We start from the raw sequence: 23,647 nt of genomic DNA on the forward strand, positions 1-23,647 counted from the left end.
AAATTCTACCTCACATTAAACTGCCACTTTGGATTCAAAGCAGCAGCCTGATATTGACATTTTGTAGATGTTATCTGATTATTCCTGTACATAACCATCTACTGATGGGGATCCTGCTCTTCTAATATACTAATTACAATTGACTTCCAATCTCTAAAATCTGGTGTAACCCCAGAGAAGAGCAATCAACACAATCACATTTATACTCACCCTCTCCCTCACCCTAAGCATCATCCTAACCACACTAAACTTCTGACTAGCCCAAACAAACCCAGACTCAGAAAAACTATCCCCCTACGAATGCGGCTTTGACCCCCTCGGCTCCGCCCGCCTCCCATTCTCAATCCGATTCTTCCTCAGTAGCAATCCTATTTCTACTATTCGATTTAGAAATTGCACTTACTTCCACTCCCATGCGCTGTCCAGCCTCAGCCCCCCCACCAACCTGAGCCTCCGTCATTATCCTTCTACTTACAGTAGGACTGGTCTATGCGTGGATACAAGGAGGCCTAGAATGAGCAGAATAACAGAAAGTTAGTCTAATCAAGACAGTTGATTTCGACTCAACAGACCATAGCCCAACCCCATGACTTTATGTCACTCTGACACCTAAGGTTCTACTCAGCCTTTTCCCTAAGCCGTTCAGGGTCAGCCTTCCACTGAACCCACCTAATCTCTGCCCTACTATGCCTAGAAAGCATGATATTAGCTGTATATGTTGCCCTATCAATCTGACCCATCAAAAACCAAGCGACATCATTCACCCAAATGCCTGTACTCATACTAGCCTTCTCAACATGTAAAGCAGGTACGGTCTTAGTAATACCAGTAGCCTCCACATGAACCCACGGCTCTGACCACCTACACAACCTAAACCTCCTACAATGCTAAAAATCATTCTTCCAACAATCATACTCCTCCCCACAACCCTCTTATCCCCCCCTAAATTCCTATGAACTATCACCACCACACACATAGCCTCCTAATGGCCACCCTCAGTCTACAATGACTGCTCCCAACACCCTATCCCCATAAAAACCTGGCCCAGTGAACTGGCATTGACCAAATCTCATCCCCCTTACTGGTACTATCCTGCTGACTACTACTGCTCATAACGATAGCAAGCCCAAACCACCTCCAACACGAACCACTAACAAAAACAAATCTTTGTTGCAACCCTAATTACAATCCGACTCTTCATTATCGTAGCCTTCTCAACTGTAGAGCTAATACTATTCTATATTTCATTTGAAGCAACCCTAATTCCCACCCTGATCCTAATCGCACGATGAGGAAACCAACCAGAACACCTAAGCACCGGTATCTGCTCGTCTATACTCTCATCTGTTTCTTACCATTACTAGTCACAATCCTACACTTACACACAAAAATCAGCACTCTACATCTCACAATATTAGAACTACCCTGCCCTACCCTCACCAACTCACGAAGTGGTCTCCCATCAGGCCTAGCCCTATTAATAGCATTTGTAGTAAAAGCGCCCTTATATGACAACCCAAAGGCCCTGTAGAGGCCCCAGTCGCAGGATCGCTATTACTCGCCGCACTACTTCTAAAACTCGGCGGGTATGATATTATATGAGTCACCCTACTAATAGGCCCCCCTTTCCTGTCACCTACACTACCCTTTCCTCACCCTGGCCCTACGAGGGGTTCTAATAACCAGCTCGCTCTGCCTACGCCAAACTGACCTAAAACCGCTCATCGCTTACTCTTCTGTAAGCCACAGAGGCCTCGTTATTGCTGCAGGCATAATCCAAACCCACTGATCATTCTCAGGAGGAATCAATCCTTATAATCTCCCCCGGACTAACCTCCTCACTACTGTTCTGCCTAGCTAACACAGACCACGAATGGACACACAGCCGAATCCTCCTCCTAACACAAGTTTTAGAGCCCCTACAAGTTTTAGAGCCACCTGATGACTACTAGCTCATCTCACAAACATACCACCACCACCAAAACTAATAGCAGAACTCACCATTATAACTGCATTATTCAACTGATCCTCCTTCACAATCATTCTAACCGGAATTGCAACCCTACTAACCGCTTCATATACCCTATTCATACTACTAATAACCCAACGAGGCACCCTACCAACCCACATTACATCTATCCAAAACTCAAACACACGAGAACATCTCCTTATAGCCCTCCACATAATCCCCATACTACTCCTGATCCTAAAAACCACAGCTAATCTCTGGAATCCCTTCATGCAAGTATAGTTTCAACCCAAACATTAGACCGTGACTCTAAAAATAGAAGTTAAACCCTTCTTACCTGCCGAGGGGAGGTTAAACCAACAAGAACTGCTAATTCTTGCATCTGAGCCTAAAACCTCAGCCCCCTTACTTTTAAAGGATAACAGTAATCCACTGGTCTTAGGAGCCATCCATCTTGGTGCAAATCCAAGTAAAAGTAATGGAGATGGCACTACTCCTTAATACCTCCATACTTCTTACACTAAAAATTACCCTCACACTAACACTACTTCCATTATTATCAAAAAAGTTCCCAAACACCCCGGCCACCACCACATGCGCTATCAAGACCGCCTTCCTAACTGGCCTAGTCCCAGTAACACTCTTGCTGTGTTCAGGCACAGAAAGCGTCATCTCCCACTGAGAATGGAAATTCATCATAAACTTCAAAACCCCACTCAGCTCCAAAACGGACCAACACTCCGTAATATTTTTCCACATTGCACTATTTGTAACGTGATCTATCCTTCAATTCGCGATATGATACATACCCTCAGGACCTTATATTACAACATTTTTAACCTATCTTCTAATATTCTTAATTGTTGTACTAACACTAACAATTGCCAGTAACATATTCTTATTATTCATTGGCTGAGAAGGCGTTGGAATCATATTATTCCTACTAACAGGCCGATGACAGCGATGAGCAGAAGCTAACACAGCCGTGCTCCAAGCCGTACTTACAACCAAATCAGGGACATCGGTCTTATCCTAAGCATAGCATGACTTGCCTCAGCCGCAAACACCTGAGAGATACAACAAGCTTTCATAGAATCATGGAATCATAAAGGTTGGAAAAGACCTCTAAGATCATCTAGTCCAACCGTCAACCCAACACCTCCATGCCTACTAAACCATGTTCCGAAGTGCCACGTCCACACGTTTTTTGAACTCCTCCAGGGATGGTGACTCCACCACCTCTCTGGGCAGCCTGTTCCAATGCTTGACCACCCTTTCAGTAAAGAAATTTTTCCTAATATCCAATCTAAACCTCTCCCGATGCAACTTGAGGCCATTTCCTCTCATCCTATTGCTAGTTACTTGGGAGAAGAGACTGACACCCACCTCCCTACAACCTCCTTTTAGGTTGTTGTAGAGAGCGATGAGGTCTCCCCTCAGCCTCCGCTTCTCCAGACTAAACAACCCCAGTTCCCTCAGCTGCTCCTCATCAGACTTGTGCTCCAGACCCTTCCCCAGCTTCGTTGCCCTTCTCTGGACACACTAGTGTTTCTACCCTACTCAAACCCCGACACTCCCTCTACTAGGTCTCATCCTAGCCGCCGCAGAAAAATCAGCCCAATTTGGCCTACACCCGTGACTGCTGGCTGCCACAGAAGGCCCGACTCCGGTCTCTGCTCTACTCCACTCCAGCACTATAGCAGTAGCTGGAATTTGCCGACTCCTCCGTACTCACCCGATAACAACAACCAGACAGCTCTCACCTTATGCTTAGGGGCCCTATCTACACTATTAGCCGCTACGTGTGCCCTCACACAAAATGGCATTAAAAAAGTTATTGCCTTCTCCACATCCAGCAAACTAGGACTAATAATAGTTACTCTCAGACTAAACCTCCCACAACTAGCCTTCCTCCACATCTCAACGCATGCCTTCTTCAAGCCCATATTATACCTTTGCTCAGGGTCAATCACCCATGGCCTAAACAGAGAACAAGACATTCAGAAGATAGGAAGACTACAAAAAATATTCCCAACGCCCACATCCTGCCTAACCATTAGCAACCTAGCCTTGATAGGAACCCCATTCCTAGCAGGGAATGGGGTTTTCTACTCAAAAGATTTCATCTTTTGAGGCTTCAGGCTCAAAAGCTTTCAGGCTCTTGCCTGAACGCATCACATCTAAACACCTGAACACCTTCTAACACTCCTAGCTTCACCATTCACTGCAACCTACAGCCTACACATAACCCTACTAGTCCCAACAGGATTCAGTCGCCCCAGTAAATGAAAACAACCCAACAATCACCCGTCTCATCCTATGCAGCAACAACCCAATAAATCGCCCCAATAAACACAGCAATCACCCCGATAAACACAGAAATCACCCCAATAAACACAGCAATCGCCCCAAGAAATGAAAACAACCCAATCGCCCGTCTCGTCCTACGCAGCACCTCCTCATCACACCCTACATCAGCCCAGCAATCCCCCCCCCCAAAAAAACCATACCCACCCTTACAAAAACTGCAGCCATCATCGTTACAATCCTAGGAATTCTCCTAGCCCTAGAGCTATCAAATATAGCCCATACCCTCACCCAACCAAAGCAAAGCATCCCCCTAAACTTCTCCTCCACACTAGGATACTTCAACCCACTAACACATCGCCTTACCTCTACAAACCTACTAAACAGTGGATGAAAAATCGCCTCACACTTAATTGATCTACCCTGATAAAAAAAAAAACACCCCGAAGGTCTTACCGACCTACACTACCCTGCGGATACAACCCTAGCCTTTGTGTCAGTTGCCCACACATGCCGAAACGTACATCACGGCTGACTAATCCGCAACCTACACGCAAACGGAGCCTCATTCTTCTTCATCTGCATCTACCTACACTTTGGACGAGGCTTCTACTATGGCTCCTACCTACACAAAGAAACCTGAAATACAGGAGTCGTCCTCCTGCTCACGCTCATAGCAACTGTCTTCGTAGGATGTGTCCTACCATGAGGACAAATATCGTTCTGAGGAGCTACAGTTATCACCAATCTATTCTCAGCTATCCCCTACATTGGACAAACCCTAGTAGAATGGGCCTGAGGAGGATTCTCAGTAGACAACCCCACACGAACCCAATTATTCTCTCTACGCTTCCTCCTCCCCTTCGTAATCGCAGGCCTTACTCTAGGTCACCTCACCTTCCTCCATGAATCAGGTTCAAATAACCCCCTAGGTATCGTATCAAACTGTGATAAAATTCCATTCCACCCTTACTTCTCCCTAAAAGACATTTTAGGATTCATACTCATACTTCTCCTGATAATAACTCTGGCCTTATTCTCGCCCAGCTTAACTAGGAGACCAGAAAACTTCACCCCAGCAAACCCAGTAGTCACACCCCCTCAGATCAAGCTCGAATGATACCTCCTATTCGCATACGCTATTCTACGCTCATCATCATCGGCCAGTTAGCCTCCCTTACCTACTTCACCAGCCTCCTAATCCTCTTTCCCATCACCAGAGCCCTAGAAAATAAAATACTTAACTACTAAAAACACAGCTTATGAAAAACATTGGTCTTGTAAACCAAAGAATGAAGATTACACTTCTTCTTAGAGTTCCACCAAATCTTATTAAAAACAACTCAGGAGAAAAGGACTTAAACCTTTATCTCCAACTCCCAAAGCTGGTGTTTTACATTAAACTGTTCTCTGACCCTTTCCCCCACCTAAACTGCTGAATTGTCCCACAAGACAGTCCACGCACAAGTTCTAACACAACAAACAAAGTCAATAGACTCATCCCGTCACCAAAAACATTCCAAACCCACAGGAATAGAACATAGCTACGCCACTAAACCCCAACCAAACAGAAAACATTCCCCCACCATCCACGGTAACTATGCCAAGCTTTCAGCACTCAGGCAAACCCCCAACCACTGCTCCAATAACAAGCACCAAAACAAATCCCACACCGTACCCCACAACACACCAATCCCCTCAAGCCTCAGGAAAAGGCTCAGCTGCTAAAGACACAGAATGCCCCAAACCCACCAACATTCCACCCAAATAAACCATAAATAGTACCAAGGACACAAAGGAGACCCCCAAACTTCATAGCCACCCACATCCCATGAGAGGTGCCAACACTAAACCAACTACCCCACAATATGGGGATGGCTTAGATGTCACCGCCAGGCTCCCTAAAACAAAACACAATGCTAAACAAAGCACAAAATAAGTCATAGCGGTTCCCATTTGGCTTTTCTCCAGTGTCTACTGCCTGAAAAACCATCACTGATCTCAGTCACAGGAACCTGTAGAACATATTCCTTTTTTTTCTCCCCCCCCACCATTCTGCGTGTAATTGTACATTGATTTATTTACCCCATACATTACATTAACTCAGGTAATACATTCCATATATGTACGATACCCATTATCATGTAGACGGGCATACCCCTCCTTTACCACATTCTACCTTCAGAAGATTAACAATTCAATGATCGATAGAATAATCACAATACCTGTACTATAACCACCCGTTGGTGTACTGTACATAGCCCAATTCTAGATACGACAGTGCTTACACACATCCCCTGAATGGACACAGGTCAAATCAAGCTCCTTATCTCCAGCCGTACACACAGCCAAGGGACCACGTTATCTATTAGTCGTAGTTCTCACGTGAAATCAGCAGCCTGCTGTATATAAGACCCCGTATGTATGCACTGGCTTCCAGACCATTCATTCCCACGAAACCCCTTGCACAACTTGCTCTTGTGTACCTCTGGTTCCTGTATCTGGGCCATGCCTTGCTTAGTCCTCACACATTTCTCTTCACCGAGACATCTGGTAGGCTATCTCACCCATGATCGCGACATCTAGATAGCCTTAGCACTTTGGGTTCCCTTTTTTGGGGGGCTTCTTCAGGCAACCCCTCCAGTGCACCGACGTAATCACAATCTCAGTCTGAGCATACAATGTGTTGGCGCCTAATTCTGGTCTTCAAGGATAACTGAATGAGGCGGTTGGAGTAGATGGGGAATCATCTCAACGCTGAGGCACTTTGTTTTACATTTGGTTACGGTGTGACCACGCACTCTGACTTACGCTGCTATTTAGTGAATGCTTCCAGGACCTAATTTCTTACTTTTACACTTCCTCAAAAATCCTAAACATCACCAATATTCAACGCGTTGTTAACACACATTTCATTTACACCTTTTTCACGTCATCAGCACTGGAATCGCATTAACAAATTAAATACACATTTTGTACACAGAGCCCCGGTGTCGCTGGGGCTGTTTAACATCCTTTAACAGTTTTGTAGCCAGCAGGATTTGGTCAAGTTGTGAGTGTTCTTGAGATGATGCATATATCATTCTTATGTGATAGGGGACCGATCCTTTGCTAATGTATCTACAGTGTTAAATTTGTAATCAACCTTTTTGAGCTTTATGCGGGCACCCAAACGAGACCTGTGCTAGTAAATTCTTGGATTAATTGGAACAATTGGGTTCAAAGATGTTTACAGAACATTAGAAGGTCCATAGGAGGTGCAAATGCCTCAAACTGCATCTTAGTGACTGGGATTTGTAGTTTGGGAGACGAAAAGAGAGGTTTACCAAATTACGTACAAGGCCTCCTGTAAGTAACAAGTCATTTCCACCTATCAAATCGATAATGATGTTGGCTATGAAGCAAGAGGAAACCTGAGAGGATCAGGATAAGGCTGAGCTCTTTACAAATTGAATTTCCAAATTTGTGAAGAATCAGGTAGAAAAGGGAAACGCACAGTTGCAAAGGAACAGCCTCATCTTACAGAGACTCAAACCTGATGGAGCCAAGTAGGAAACCCAAGTATTACAGGAGAAATCAGTGAGTTACAGGGGAACAAACATCACTTAGCTCTACGAATAACGTACCTAGTGGAAATTTAAATCTCCTTAGACAAACGCATACCATCCTGCTTATAAACAGGATTCAAACAGGATTTCACCACCTCTTGGTGGCTGGACCCAACAAGCCAGTTTGCTTGCCAGTGCCACAAGAGATCCCCGTCTCCAAGGATGCTTAGGTAAATCCCTGATCCAACAAGACGTACGATCAGTTTTGTGGTTCTTTTTTAACCTTTTCCTCCCCTAAGGAGTTGTGACCCTTCTGGGGTCTTTGAAAGATTCTGCCCATAAAAACGCCAACAATCTGGGCACGGGGACGGCAGCAGCACTCGGCAGTGAAGGGGTCAGCGCGGAGGAAGGGGCTGAGATAACGTTCAGACCCACCCTGTGCCGGAGAGCCAGGGCTACCAGGCTCATTCACCAAAGCAGCAGGAACTTTGCTTTAAAAGTTTCAGTTCCTACGGAATACGAGCTAAACTAACTACTCAACCAGCACCGATTGAGACTGGGTTTTTAAGGATGAAGAAGGTGGGGATGCTCAAACTTTTGTGACGTGCCCAGGGATTTCTCCCTAAGAGATATTCCTGAGAAAATACTAAAGGAGAGGGAAACTCCCCTATTGCTTGGGAAAAACCCTTCTCTCCTGGTTTCAAGCTATAGTTCCCTTGATCGCTTCACGTGAATTGTACTACAACAGCCCGAAGAGGCAGGAAATACCCTGCCTGAGCCTGGCTGAGTGATTTACAGCTCCCTGCAAACTGCCGGCAAAATGGCTTTGGGAGTACAGCGGGACGAACGACAGACAGACCTGCCTTTGCTCCCGGCACCCATGCAGCGGCCCACACAGCAAAGAGGGGGTGATTGCAGCTATAGGATTCGTTGACTCCAAATTTTTGATTGGTTTGCCCCAAATTTTTCTTGTGGCCATATTTTTCAGTTATTTCTCTATTCCCAACGTTATTTTGGAATGGAAAGAGAGCAATAGAACGCTTTAATGAAGTCACTGAGCTAATGGCTACATCATTCAAATGTTGGTATATCTGAAGATACAGCTAATACTGAAAAAAGAAAGTCGAAGAACTTTAAATATGATATTTTTTTAATAGCCCACATAACTTTAGTATTTGTATAACTCACACATATTTTTATTTAATCAAATAGTTCTGTAGCTTGAACAATCAGGAAGGGGCTTTCATTTCGTCAGCAATTAAGGCGTAAATGACTGAAGCTTGCTGACAAAGTACTGTTTAAATTCTTGAATCTTCAATTCTAGGACAACTTTTCAACTTTTCAACAAAATAATCTAAGACAGAAGGAGAAGACAAGTATAGCTGCACACCCTAAACCATGGGGACCATTTGTAAATTTGCAAATGTACTTTATTCAAATGCCTAATTGCAGTAATTTTGAGTACGTCCTTGTCATTTTAGAGATGTCCTCAGGATGGAGGCCTGGCCTTGTAAACATGCAGATGAAACAACTGTTGCAAAAAAAAAAAATGCTGAGAGAACGAATTCATGGGTTTAATATTCCCCTAACACCAGATAGCAATAGGTGACCCATTTTACGGGATGTAAATGGGTAATTTACATTGTAAATTTACATTACAGAAGTAATGCAGAAAATTTGGGCAACCCTACAAATAGAACCTAAGTGTCATTTTGCCCATCACCCCCAATCCAGTGGGGCTGTAGAGAGGAAAAACTCTGATTTTAAAACCAAATTAGCAAGAATTTGTGCAGAAACTGGCCTGAAATGTCTGGCCGCATTACCTCTCCCGCTGATGCCTGTGAGAAACATTGTGAACCGAAAATATGGGCTGTCACCTCAAGAGGTTTGAATGGGCAGACCCACGTGACTGTCTGACACAACACCCTCAATTCCCATCCAGCCAAACTTAAAACTAAGAGATAATGCTTTTCTAAAATATTGCCAGGTATTAACGAAATGTTTAAGGACTTTCCACGCACAGCTGAAAGAAGCTTTACCAGAACCCACTACTGAAGTCTGGCACTCCTTGAAACAAGATGACTGGGTCTACGTGAAGGTGTACCAGTGAAAATGCGCCCTTCGGCTGCGCTGGGAGGGACCTGGTCAGGTACCGGTAATTAATGCTACAGTAATGAGCAAGGGCTGTGTAGCGGATTGATGCACGGACTCCGATAGAGGGTAAATCGAAGACCCTTTATTGAAATATTACGTGGCTTATATACTTTCTAATTGTTTACACATGCGCTACTGAGAGAACTCTTATTGGTTTATATGTCTTGTTCACGCGTCCTTCATGCGTCCCTTCAGCTAATACGACTGGCTATCTTCTTGCAACCTTGCAGTTCCTTCCTTCACAACAGAAGTCACGCACTCACCTACCTCCCTCCCATCCGTCCACCCCTGCTCCAGACGCACAGCCTCCTTCCCTCGGACATGACCCGGACCCTCAGTACTTCAATCTTGTTAACCCTTCCACTCCCGCAATGCCCAATTCCTCCTCAATTCCCCCTTTTTGTTTTTCAACAACATATATTTTTTGCACCATTTTCTGCAGCGTTCCTTGGACACATGACAATAAGCAGAGTAAAAACAGCAAGATACATAAAAATATACCGATAACCAATAACCCAGTTTTTAATCATGATTTAAGCCACCCACTTATCCCAATCCTCAAAGCAGGCGCTAACATTACTGGTGGTAGAATAACCTTTACCTGCAGCTAGCACTTCACTTGCTTCTTTTTGTATTAACCCTACCTCGTCTATAGGCAATCCTACAAGACATGGATGGAATGGTGGTTCCGGTTGTTCCATGGATACACAAAAATCAGTTTGATTCAGCGTTCACGCTAAAGACACCCATATGTTGCTACTGTTCCAGGTTATCGTTGACATGGGGTTCGCTGCTGTTATGGTCATTGGCATCAGCAGTCCCCACGTCATTAGCAAGGGCAGGCTTGTCGGTGTCTTCATGATTCGCTTTTTCAAGGGCCGGTCTTACGCATCGAGCGGGGATCCAGCGTGGTCCTTGCTCTGTGGAGACACAATCATTTCCTCGACCCCCATGTTATTAATGTATAAAGTCCTTCCCATTGTCCCGATTGTAGAGACCGTACCCACACTTTAACATCCTTGCTAGATACATCTATCCTGTCGGTCAAACCAAGACTTAAAAAATGTTGAACAATTGGTGGTCGCTGTTCCACTGCGGCCTCCCTAATTTCTAAATAATTTAAGGTATAAACTGTTTTCCATTACCGTACTTGAGGGCTTTCTCCCACCATTCCCCCTTTTTGTTTTTCAAGCATATGTTTTAGGGTTTGGTGACTGCGTTCAACAATAGCCTGGCCTTGTGGGGAATGTGGAACGCCTGTTACATCTACTACACCCCATAGCTGTAAAAAGCGTTGGGTTTTCTGGCTAATGTACCCGGGCCCGTTATCTTTTTTGATAGTAGATGGCACCCCCAGGGCTCCGAAAGCTGCAGTCCAGTGTCGAATGACATCTTTTGCTTTTTCTCCAGATTCTGCAGTTGCCCATAAAGCGCCCGAATAAGTATCGATAGAAACGTGCACCCATTTTTGTCTCCCAAATTCAGCTATATGAGTGACATCTGTCTGCCATAATTGTAATGCGTAGAGACCTCGCGGATTTACCCCCGTTTGGCGGATGGCAGCAAAAGGTTGACAATCAGGGCACGCATGTACAATGGCGCGGGCTGTATCCCAAGAGAGGCCGAGTTGTTTTCTTAGTGCTTTAGCTGACTGGTGAAAAAACTCATGGGATAGCTGGGCTTGTTTTATAGTTTGTGGTACTGGGGTTGCCCAAACTGCAGCGGTCAAGCCGTCTGCTCTATGGTTACCTTCCGCGATAAAACCTGGTAGATTTGTATGGCTCCTGGTGTGTAGTACATAAAAATCGTTTTGCCTATGATTTAGTTCATACCATAATTGTTTAAATAAAGAGAACAGCTTTTCGTTATTAACATGTTTTAACCATGCTTTCTCTAAGCGTTGGACTACCCCGCATACTATTGTGAATCAGTCACTATATTCAATGGTTCACTCCATTTTTGGAATGCTTTTATGACTGCTACTAATTCCACTATTTGAGGAGTGCCTTGGACCACATGGATCTCTTCCTTCCAGTGTTCCTCTTCTTTCCAAACTATGACTGCTCGGCCCGTTCTTCCTGACCCATCGGTAAACACAGTAATTCCAGAGACTGGTACAGGGTTGCATCTGGGTTGAGCAACTATTTTAATGTCTTTAAATGCCATAAATAATTTATGAGCTGGCATGTGGATGCTAAGTGTTCCCGCATAGCCTAGCAAAGCAGTTTGTCACGGTATGCTGTTAGCTAAGCTCCAGTCCAAATGTTCTTTCGTCAATGGAATGTAAATCGTATGCACTTCCTCACCTCGTAACTGTACAGCACGTTTCCGCCCTTTACGGATTAACATCGCAAACATTTCCACTCTGGTAGTAATAGTTTTCACAGGCATCAGCCTGTGAAATGGGAAAAACACCCATTCTATCAAAAGCAAAGGATCATTCTTGGTCGCTACCCATTGCCCCAGTAGAGCTAACGGCTGGGTAATACTGTTAATGATATAGAGCTGGAGGCCACACCCGTCATGCACGCGATGGGCTTGTCGTGACTGTATTGCTTGTTCGATGTGAGCCAAGGCCTCCTTCGCTTCGGGAGTCAGTATACGTTTGGAATCGAATGCCGGATCACCTCTTAATAGATCAAAGAGAGGTTGTAGTGTATCATTTGTGATTCCCAGCAAGGGTCGAACCCAATTCATGGCGCCAGGTATTCTTTGTACATCGTTTAGAGTGCTGACTTCCCACTTCAAGGCCACTCTCTGAGGTTCAACAGCGCGTTCCATGATTTTCCACCCTAAGTAACGCCAGGGGAGTTCCTTTTGCACCTTCTCAGGTGCCACTTGTAATCCAAATTTCTGTAATGCTTGAACTGTGTCTTTTACTACTAACTGTATATTGTCTACAGAAGCCCCAGCGATGAGTATATCATCCATATAATGATATATTAGTATTTGTGGGTATTGTTCTCGAACCCCAGAGAGTGCTCTTGCGACATATATTTGACATATTGCGGGACTATTTTTCATGCTTTGAGGCAAGACCGTCCAGTGACATTGTTGCATGGGTTCACTGTTGTTAATTGAGGGAACCGAAAAAGCAAATCGAGGGCAGTCTTGGGCCGCCAAAGGAATTGTAAAAAAAGCAATCCTTCAAGTCCATCACTATTATCGGCCAATTCGCAGGAATCATAGTAGGAGAAGGGAGTCCTGTCTGCAAAGCCCCCATGCTTTCGATCACTGCATTGATTTGCCTCAAGTCATGTAACAACCGCCATTTACCGCTTTTTTTCTTTATAACAAACACAGGGGTATTCCAGGGACTTATAGTTGGAACAATGTGACCTTGTTGTAACTGTTCTTGCACTAATTCATTCAGAGCGCGGATCTTTTCGTTTGTGAGGGGCCACTGATCCACCCAGACAGGCTCGTTAGTGAGCCATTGTAGTGGAATGGTAGGCCGCGCTTCAGTGAGCCCCGTTAAAAATTTTGTGTACCGATAGGGACTCCCCAGGAGCTGAGAACATCTCACCCCCAAAGAATCAGCGGCACGGCAACAACAAAAGGGAGAGTAGCTGAGACCTGGCCTTCAGGCCCAATGACTTGTATCATATATACGCTTTGATATGAAGTGGTGGTCCCTCCAATACCAGATAGGGCAGAGGCAACTTCTTTTATTGGCCTTCCTTGGGGCCATTTTGCTTTTGAAATTACTGTAACGTCCGCTCCGGTATCTATCATGCCCTGTAGTTTGATAGTTCTAGGCGTCCCTTGGCCATCACTTAAAGTACACGTTAACATCGGCCGTTGTGACTGTACTGTTTGGGCCCATAAGATCAAGGGCGTTCCTGTGGAGCCAAAGCCACCTTTTGCTCTTTTAACTGAGTCTGTCCCTGGAACTTGACTTCTAAACGGCACAAGCTGTGCTGTCCGGCTGCCTTTTGGAATGACAACTGGAGGAGAGGGAGTCCATATCATTGCTTGTATCTGGCCCTCATAGTCTGCATCGACGACTCCAGGGAGCACAAAGAGTCCTTTCAAAGTCACACTAGAACGTCCCAATAACAAGGCACTTAAACCGCCCCCCCAGGGGTCCCCTGGCATTCCATGGCACTCGGTGCACGGTCTGGTCTTCTATTATTATCTCAGCATCTTCGGTGCACGGTCTGGTCTTCTATTATTATCTCAGCATCTGTGGCGACATCCATTCCAGCGCTTCCTGCGGTTCGGCCTCGCAGGCCATTGCTGTTGTCATGGCTTGCCGAGGCACTTGCGTCTGTGCGCGCCGCCGGCTCGCGCTGGTTCGGAAGTTTCCCTGAATTGGTTTGCCATCTTGACCCCATTTGGAGCAGCACTGATTAACATAGTGCTGCTAATTTGCCCCTTCCCACATCAGGGGCAAACTCCAGGTCCTGAGTTTTGAATTTGATTTACGTTTGGGCAATTGCGCTTAAAATGTCCTGTCTTCCCAGACCTAAAACAGGCTCTATTATCAAACCTCAAGGCTGCGAATGCGGAGGCCATGGCTTGAGCCTGATGTTCGAATGACCCAACTTTTTGACAGGCCTCCATAATTTCTACCAAGTTGGGATTGCGTAAGGTCTGTAACACCCTTTTACAATCTACATTTGCATTTTCTACGGCTAGCTTCATTAACAACGCCTCCCTTGCTGCTTCATTTTTAACTTGCTTCTCTATTGCTTCTTTCAGCTTCTCTATAAATGACATCAGTGATTCAGCTATCCCCTGCTTTATAGAGACAAATGATTGAGTAGCCTTCCCTGTATCGGGAGTTTTCAGCAGAGCTTGGTATGCCAACTGGCGAGACTGCTGCGGAATAGCAGGGTTCAATCTAGCTTGTAATCGCGGTGTCTGTACTGGCGCTTCCCCCGTCAGCTGCGGTATTCCAGCACCCCGCAAGGGATCGCCATCCGGCCGTTCAGAATTCGTTATGGTGGCCATCTCACAGGCAACCCGCCAATGTGCGTCAAACATTACCTTCTGTGTAGGTGTACATATTAACATGGATATCTGTTTAATATCATACGGGGTCAGTTCATAATTAAAAACCACGTGATTCAATAAACTCTGTACATACGGTGACCCAAGACCATAATCCATAACATTTTTTCACAGTTCTTTCACTAGTCCAAACGGCAACCCCTGCCATTCTGCCCGCCCCTGAGTGTCTCGAATCGCAGGACACGCTATGAGAGCAGCAATATCATGATCGCCGCTTTTTTCGGCTTGTTGCCGCAACTCCTGCCAGTGTTTCCTTGGATCATAATCTGTTTCAACACATGCAAAGTCCCCTCTATTTTTCTCCTTGTACGGGTCCTCTGCAAACGACGAATCCATATTCCTAGGTGATGGTGGTGGTGGAAAATCGGGCGAGGGAGGTGCAGCAGGCGCTAGTTCGTTAGCTGTGGCAGCCGCCGCTTCTTTTTGTCTTTCTCCTACAGTGGCTGCTGCAGCGGCAGCTGTTACAGTGCGATCTGCCTTTAATTGCTTTAATGAGTCTGTAACCGTGTCCCATAAAACCTGTCCGGCTGTTTCCCATGTATACATTTCAAATACCTCAGTCAATTCTGGAGCTACACCTCGGCCTTTAAGCCAGGCGAGCAGCATGCACAGTTGCGTCTCATCATACTTAATGCCGCGCTTTTCTAATATCTTCTTAAACGCAGTTAACACCGATTTTTCTTCTGCAGACATTGTTGCCCCCATTGTCCCTGGCTGCTCACCTGGTCTGGGTGATTACTTTGTCCGGGCTCTTCAGCTCTTCAACCGCTGATTATACGTTCAGCCAGGCTCCGCTACCGGTCGCTCTTTACCGTGATTCTGTCCCGCAGACTTCAGGTCCCTGTTCGGGTGCCATTTGTAGCGGATTGATGCACGGACTCCGATAGAGGGTAAATCGAAGACCCTTTATTGAAATATTACATGGCTTATATACTTTCTAATTGTTTACACATGCGCTACTGAGAGAACTCTTATTGGTTTATATGTCTTGTTCACGCGTCCTTCATGCGTCCCTTCAGCTAATACGACTGGCTATCTTCTTGCAACCTTGCAGGTCCTTCCTTCACAACAGAAGTCACGCGCTCGCCTACCTCCCTCCCATCCGTCCACCCCTGCTCCAGACGCACAGCCTCGGACATGACCCGGACCCTCAGTACTTCAATCTTGTTAACCCTTCCACTCCCGCAATGCCCAATTCCTCCTCAGGGCTGCTCAACCGGATCCACGCTTCCCAGTGTAAAAGGGTCACGCTGTCTTCAGACACGACGCAGAGCATATCAGCGCTCAGAGCAGAGCTGGGGGATCTGGATGAATTTCATGTCAACTGAAGTACAACCCACAACCCTGCAAACAGACCTTGAGGACCCCATTCTGACCATCCCAACCTGTCAATTGTTTTTAGAGATTGTAGCTTTGTTTACGCTGGGATTTGGCATTTGGGTTTATGTTATTACTGGTCATACACTAACCCAGAAGAATTGTTAAAACCTTAAGGAATGAAGGATTAGGGGGGGGTATGTGGCTCTACGGCCTATAAGATACTGCCTGTTCATTGGACTAAAAACCTGTACATTAGGATGGGTTTGGATTTTTTTTTTTCTTGACGTTTCAATACATCCAGACCTCTTGTGGAACGACGGGCACAACTTACCCCAGCGTACCAAACAAAGCATAAAATGCTCTGTGCAAAATCCACTTGTTAAATATTTGACAAACTGGCTTCCACCGGTTTGCACGAACCTTCCTCCCCTGGCTAGGAGTATCAGAATTATAAAGGGCTGTCGGAAACATAGCTACTATACGGGAAGAGATGGGTAACGCTATTTCAGCCTTACAGTTAGAGGGAAAAGAAGCATCTCGGGTAGCCCTGCAAAACCGAGTGGCATTAAATTATGTGCTCGTCACTCAAGAAAGCTACACACATACACCGCTTGCTGGACAGATGCAGACCAAGATGAGAGAACAGAAATGGGCCTACGTAAAATCTGAGGTAAACTTCAAATACTGCATGAAATACCTAAAAAAAACAAACCAAAAAGTTTTTTAACTGGTGTGGATAGCTCCCAGACATGAAAGAATGGTTAGGGAAAAACTGCTGAAGACAGCATTGAAGTATAATCTGTTAGGATTATTCAGTTTGGTGGTTATGTACGCACTAGTTCAGTTGATGTTACGTTGCAGCCGATCGGTACGTAAAAAGAACAAGGCATAACGCGAGCAGAGGCCAGTTCGGTGGTAGGGCAGGCGCAGAACCTCACCCTCACCGACCCCCTCGCTCTCGTCAGAGCCCAGCTCCAAAACTGACACCCACCACCCAGGGCTCCCACATGGAAGTGGCCAAGACCGAAAGCTGTTGGTGGCCCTCACCCTCCCTTGGCAGCCCCTCCACAATCCCACAAACACTTGTTCTTGCTCTACCACCTAACCCGCACCCTGACCCCCACCCTCGCCAGAGCCCAGGTCCCGCAAAACCCCCAGGGCACTCTGGACAGAAGCAGGACAGGAAAAGCCCAGCAGATGCCACAGGGCTCTGTGGAATGCAGCAGGGCCCCACATGGGCATCAGAAAAACCTGGCGAAGCCTCTGGGATACTGCAGAAAACAGCAGGGCCGTGCCAGGGCACGGGCAAGGCTTCCCTCTAGTGTCACTGGGGCCTTCACTGGGCTTTTCCAGGGCCCAGCCACCCTCCAGAATTTCCTTGGGCCTTCACCGAGCTTTGCAATGCCCGGGCAGTTCCCTGCTGCACTCTAGAGTGCCCTGGGAACCTTCGCCAGGTGAAAGAGGGTGCAACCAGCAGCAGCAGAGGTTGGGGTGAGGAATCCCAGCTTGGAAACATTGTTCTGGTAACAAAGGCACAGCCAAGGAGTAACAAAGTTCACTCCAGCACAGCCCAGGATTTCTTGGCTGTTGAGTAGGGTCCGACAACTGGCCAGACCAGGTCATACAATGCCACAGGAGCACGGCAGAGCCACAGCCCGTGGACGGCCACTGCCTCCCTGCCCAAAGCTCGGGGCAGAGATCAACCACCTCTCACCACCTGCAGGTCCTCGCTGTGCCACCACCTCCCCCCTAGGAAAAGCACAAATCACTGCCCAACGCAGCCACAGCAGCGTTTATTTGTGGCTGTGAAGAGAAATCTTATACTAGGGCTTGGAGCTGTGAGGAAAGCTGGTGCAAGGTACCAGGCCTTCTGGGCCCTTCTTTCCCTCTTCCCTTTATTTTATTGATAATGTAGAGATTTATTTTACTGACTGTATGCCCATTAGCTGCTTCTGAAGGCAGGCAGGTGCCTCCAGGACTTCCTGGTAAAAGAAAAGCAGGCTTCTTTTCAGGGTGTTCATTTTATTACAAAATCCTCAGTACCTCAACACACCTCAACCCTGAACAGAGCAATGAGAAAGAACAGAAACACAGCAATTAACTGCTCACCAAAATACCATGGGGCTTCCTAGAGAACAAGCATCGACGGGGACCTCCCGTGCCCCACCTAGCAGAGCAGCAGCTCTAAGAAGCTCTAGCCAAAGGAGGGCTGTTTTTGTCACCAGGTAGAGCTCCTTCCCCCAGATGTTTCAGCAAGGTGGGCAGCACTTGGAGGGGTACCCTGAGATTTAATACATTTGAGAAGACGGCAGCAGGCAAAGAGCCGTCTGGCTGACTGGGGTCTGGAAGGCAGCGCACGTGGCAGAAACGCTGCGGAGCTGCACCCCCTGCCCCAAACAAGCTCCTCTGGGCGTCAACACGTTCACGTCACAGACGCACTGGCACTACGTCTGCAACGGAGCGAGGGGTCTCTGCTCCGACTATGCAGACAAGGAGGTTTGGGATTGGGTTTTTTTGTTTGCTTGTTTCTTTTTTAAAATGCAGAAGGCACCAAGCGATTGATCCCCTCTTGCCGACAGGGCTGAAGCGTAGCCCAGGGGTGACTGTTGCTGATCCCAATGTGCCTGCTGTTCTGGGTGGGTTAATGTTTGTTCTTTCCTGAGCTCTAGGGTGCTGGTGGCATTTGGCTTTGCTCAGTTCTTTTTGGTCTTGGGGGTGTCATACTTTCTCTTGCTCGAGTACCACAGCAGCAGTGGGATCCCGATGGAGGGCAGGGTCATCACACCAAAAGCTGCCCAGTCCAGCTAAAAGGAGAAATTGTTAGAAAGAAATTTAAAAAATCATGTACGGATGAGTCTTATAGCCATCAGATCATCTACTCTCAAAGCTTCTGGCTCAAAATCCCACAGCACCAGCTCCTTCACAGAGGTAGCTGGGATGAAAACTCTTTGCTTTTTCTGTGATACTCTTCGGGATAACTGGTACGGATTAATTGCAATTCACGCTGGAGTTCTCCAGGTGACCGTAGTGCAAACCAAATGCACCACAAACTGGCAAAAAGCCACCGCGCTGGGCTGCCCAGTTGCTGCAGTGTAATTTCAATTACCAACTTAAAGGTACTTACAAAGTGAGGGGAGAACCTCCTGTCAAACTCACGCTGAGCCAAGATTCCTCCCTGCCCAGGAGCACTAGTGAAACCAACCTGAAAAAGGCAGGGGGAAAAAAGATAGTATTTGCCACCTTTCCTTCTTGCAGCAGAGCCTGTGCAGAGTAAGAGCGCAGGGACACCCACCATCCCCTAACAAACAGCTCGAAGAGCACAGTCAGGTGTATCTGCTGTCCGATTTGGGCAAGGATCCTATCAATAGTCAACTCACCACAACCTGTCCGCCCTCCTGTGCCAGGTACGTGATGGTAGCAGAGGTGAAGTTGAAGTAACCAGCTTTGAGAGGCCGCAGAACCACAGTGTGGGACACATTACTCGCTCTGAGAGCCGAAAGTTAAGGAAAATAGTTGCATTTCATCAAAGGAAGGAAAGTGAGGAGATGATGGGTAAAGAAGAGCCTCGAACCAGGTGGAAAGGTCACTCCTGATGACAGATCCAAGTCCTCTGTGGTTACAGACATCCAGACCCATCCCAGGCTGACCCAGCTGCTCCTCCTTCCCAGGCAGATGAATTGCACAGGGACCTGGCCCTGTTTGCAGGAAACTTTATTTTACACAGCACCTTCAAGGAGAATGGAGGTTTGCATTCCATACCCCACCCAGGGTCTGGCACGCTGGAATTTCAGTGACAACGAATGAAGACAGGAGAGCTACTGGATGTTTAGGGCTAAGAAGGAGCATTGGGAGAAAATTTCAAAACACAAAAAGATACGGAGCGATCCTGTCCCACTTGACGTTGAGCATCCCAGAGACAATGCCAAAATCTTCTGGGGGGAAAGAATCATCTGACAGCTCCACATCTAAAGCAGCACTAAATGCAACAAAGAAAGGGATGAGAAGAGAATCTTAGACTTGGCATTCTGCTCGCTGGGGACTGCGCCAAAGAGGGATGACAGTTCCATACTGACAATTCAGCAGCTGGAAGAATGGATTTTTGAAACATAAAAAGGCACCAACAGAAGATGGGGAGGAGAGTCAGGGTGTATTGCAGGGAGAGTGCAGAAAGAGGAAGGCAAAGGTGAGAGAAACTGCAAAAAAATGCAGGAAACCAGACGTGAAAATGAGCTCACAAAGCCAAGAAAGGGAGGCTGCGTGCATGGGGAGCAGAGCGTCACAAGACACAAAAGTAACTACACCATGCTGGACCAACAGCGAGAGCAGCCAGGAAGGAAAACCAGGAAACAGCAAAAGCAGGGATAACAGAACAGGAAGAAAAAGGCAAGTGGCAGGGTCGAACCTTCAAGCACTGGGGGTAAGCTCAGAGGTAGGGGGAGCAAAGGTAACAGCACGTCATGGAGCCTAGAAATAGTCTCATACCCTGCAGACACACACACGTAACGTTCGGTCCTGGTCAGTGTTAGAAGCCTGGGCACGGCTTACCTGGAGCCAACGTTGTAGATGTTGTACTGCAAAGTCAAGTCCTTGCCCTCCACTGCATATCTGTTTAATAGAGATTTGGAGGCCAGGAGCCTGGCGCCTTCCTCACAGCGGGCCACGTAAAACAGGGCAAACACAGCGAGAATCAGGAGCTTCATCTAGAAGCAAAAGAAAATGGAATGTCATTGATAATTTAATTAAAAAAAGAACACAAACAGGACAGCTAAACGAGACAATTCCGGCGTTCACGTGTAATGAGACGTGAACAGCTGTATAGTTCACAGCAATATTGATAAAGGATTATCACAAGCTGGCAGAAAGTTACCCTGGCTCTACACAAGTCTGCAACTGCCCCCAAAATACCTGTACACTGTCCTGCAAGGATGTAAGAAGTGGCACAGCAGTGTCCCAAGTCGGCAGGCACGGAAGAAAAGACGACAGTTTTCTCCCTTTTCAAAGCCCCGGCAAGTTCCACTCCCCTCTATCACATCTCAGTAATCAGCAAAGGTCTCAGGTCACAAAGCACAAAGTTCTAGAAACTTTCAGAGCAAAAGCTTTGGCAATTAACGTCTCACCAGTTTTAGCAATTAACAGTTAATTGCCATTGCGAAGCACGAGAGCTTGCCAGCGCTGTCTTACACAAGAGTTAGTCCTTCTCCCCATCAAACTCTGTTCTTCTCAGGAAGTACCAGCTCCTCATTCCCAACATTTGTTATTCTTTCCTATTCCCAGCCACTGAGGTACCACCAACTCCCTCCAGTGGCCTCTCGGGCCCCAGAAGGCCCTGCTCCGGGCCACGTCTCCCAGTTTCCCCGAGCCCAGCATCTCTGGGGCTGCCCCGCCGAGAGGACGAGGAGCCCGCCCGGGCACCGTACGCGCAACCCCCCCGGAAACCCGTTACTGCTTTTAAATGCGGGAGCTGCTCCCGCGTCGGAGCCTCCGCCCTCTCTGCCGGAGGGCCCTTCCTTCCCTCCACGCTCCCCTGCTACCCCAGCATTTCCACCCGAGGCTGCTCCTCCACACCCGCACGGCCCGCAGACCCAAAGCTCAGCTCACAGAGGTTGCTCCACGCAAAACAAAGCGCCCGGGTTCACCGGCCGCTGCCTGCAGGAGACCCTGGAGCGTCACATCCCTCGCATCCCCCCAAAACCCACACCCAAGGCACCCCCACAGACCCTTCCCAGGATCCCCGAAACCGGGGGACACGCCACCGAGCTCCGCGGACCGCCCCCCCCATGGAGCCCGCCGGCCCCTCACCGTCTCTGCCCCGCGGTGCCCAAGGGAAGGCCGAGTCAGCGCGGAGGCAGCGGAAGTCCCTCACACCACAACATGGCGCCTCCGCCGCGGCCCGCTGGGAAATGTAGTCTTTAGCCCGGCCGCCAGCGGAGGACTCCGCGCCTGCGCAGAGCGCGCCTCCCGCCGCTGCCCTGGCTCCTGCTGTGGGGCTTCCCTCTGGGGCCGAAGGGTTGAACCACCCGTAACCAGATGTAACCAAAATGATCAGCTCGTTCTTTTGTAACGAAGCAACACAGAGATAGGAGCGGGTAGACAATGCTTTAACGTTGTGTTTGTACACCTGTGGCCATGGCTGTGCTGCCGTGCCCAAGGACAACGGGACGAGGAGCAGTACGGACGTGCTGCCGTGCTCCCAGCACAGCCCCAGCCCGTCTTGACGAGTCGAGGGTGGTTAGAATAACTGGTTTGCGTTAAGGGTGCCAAATCATTGTCAGGGACCACGCGCCATCAAGAAGGGAAGCAAGTTACACAAGCAAGGTGGGATTGCACACGTCCAGAAGAAGGGGTCGACTAAAGGACGCACCTGTACGGCCACCCAGGACCACCAGAGACCCCCACAGAAGCCCCTCGGAGCTCAAGGACGCATGCGTAATGACCACGCAACTATGATAATTAGTTCTGGGAAACAGAATGAATATGCATGATCATTCTGGGAAATTTGATGTATATGTATGTAACCGGACAATATAAGTTTCGGTTGATGTAACCTGCGGTATGCACGCTAGGTGGAACGATCCCCTGTGCGCCGTAATAAAGAATGCCTGCTTCTTAATGCTACATTGGTGTTAAGGAGTTTGATTCCCAATTTTGGTGACACACTTTCCTAGAAGCGTCTGCAAAACACCAGCTTTTAGTCCAAAAATACTACTTCTAAACCCTCCGGGGCAGAACAGAGTGCTGCCCCCTGCAGCAAGCCCCCCCGAGGCAGGGACGCCGGGGTTTTGATCCGTGGCAGGACAGGCTGGCAGCTGGAAGGTGGAGCTGTGGGAATGCACCTTGCCAGAACTCAGTTTCCCCTTGGGGAGTAGGGGACAAGTGGCCTGAACCTGCGGTTTGGGTTTGCTCGAGGCCCACTGCCGAAGTTAGCGCTGCGGGAGAGAAGACGACAGAGCTGCCAAGCAAAGGTGTAGCACAGGAAGGCAGAAGGCGGCCATGCCTCCCCTCCTCTTTTGACTACTGCCCCACAGAATGTTTCTCTCCATCTGTTCTTGGGGTGGGTGTGATTCTCCTCTTATCTCCTTCTTAAAGAGCTTTGGGAACAAGGGGGAAAGAGAGGCGCCCTCCCCACTTTACCTTCAGTTAGTGACAAGGACGTAGAGCAGAAGCCCGATGACCACCATGGCTCGGAGGAGCACTTCAATGAGGAGCAGCAGCACGCCTAAGATGGAGACGGCCAGCAGCTCTGCCCAGCTCCCCATTGCTGCCAACTGCAGAGGGGCTCCGTAAAGCGATGAGGGTGAAAGCAGGGAGGAGGATCTGGGTTAAATTCCTCAAA

General features: G+C 47.6%; 1 protein-coding gene and 1 pseudogene across 2 annotated transcripts; one reads left to right on the forward strand and one right to left on the reverse strand.

Annotated features, from left to right (window-relative positions):
• Positions 1-768: 768 nt before the first annotated feature.
• Positions 769-5,527, forward strand: LOC140644008 (cytochrome b-like; annotated as a pseudogene).
• Positions 5,528-18,306: 12,779 nt separating this feature from the next.
• SSR2 (signal sequence receptor subunit 2) lies at positions 18,307-22,219 on the reverse strand. 2 transcript variants are annotated; one of them, XM_072847027.1, is made up of 6 exons: positions 22,114-22,219; positions 20,860-21,014; positions 20,192-20,290; positions 19,692-19,800; positions 19,439-19,516; positions 18,307-19,118 (listed from the first exon to the last, which is right to left on the reverse strand). In XM_072847027.1, the coding sequence occupies exons 2-6, from the start codon at positions 21,012-21,014 to the stop codon at positions 19,008-19,010; spliced, it is 552 nt and encodes a 183-aa protein (XP_072703128.1). In that variant the 5' UTR covers positions 22,114-22,219; the 3' UTR covers positions 18,307-19,007. The 2 variants fall into 2 exon arrangements, with proteins under 2 accessions (XP_072703128.1, XP_072703129.1); XM_072847028.1 differs by lacking the exon at positions 22,114-22,219 and adding an exon at positions 21,220-21,387.
• Between the last annotated feature and the right edge of the window lie 1,428 nt (positions 22,220-23,647).

This window comes from Ciconia boyciana, chromosome 26, assembly GCF_034638445.1.
Source record: "Ciconia boyciana chromosome 26, ASM3463844v1, whole genome shotgun sequence".
NCBI classification, from domain to species: Eukaryota; Metazoa; Chordata; class Aves; order Ciconiiformes; family Ciconiidae; genus Ciconia; species Ciconia boyciana.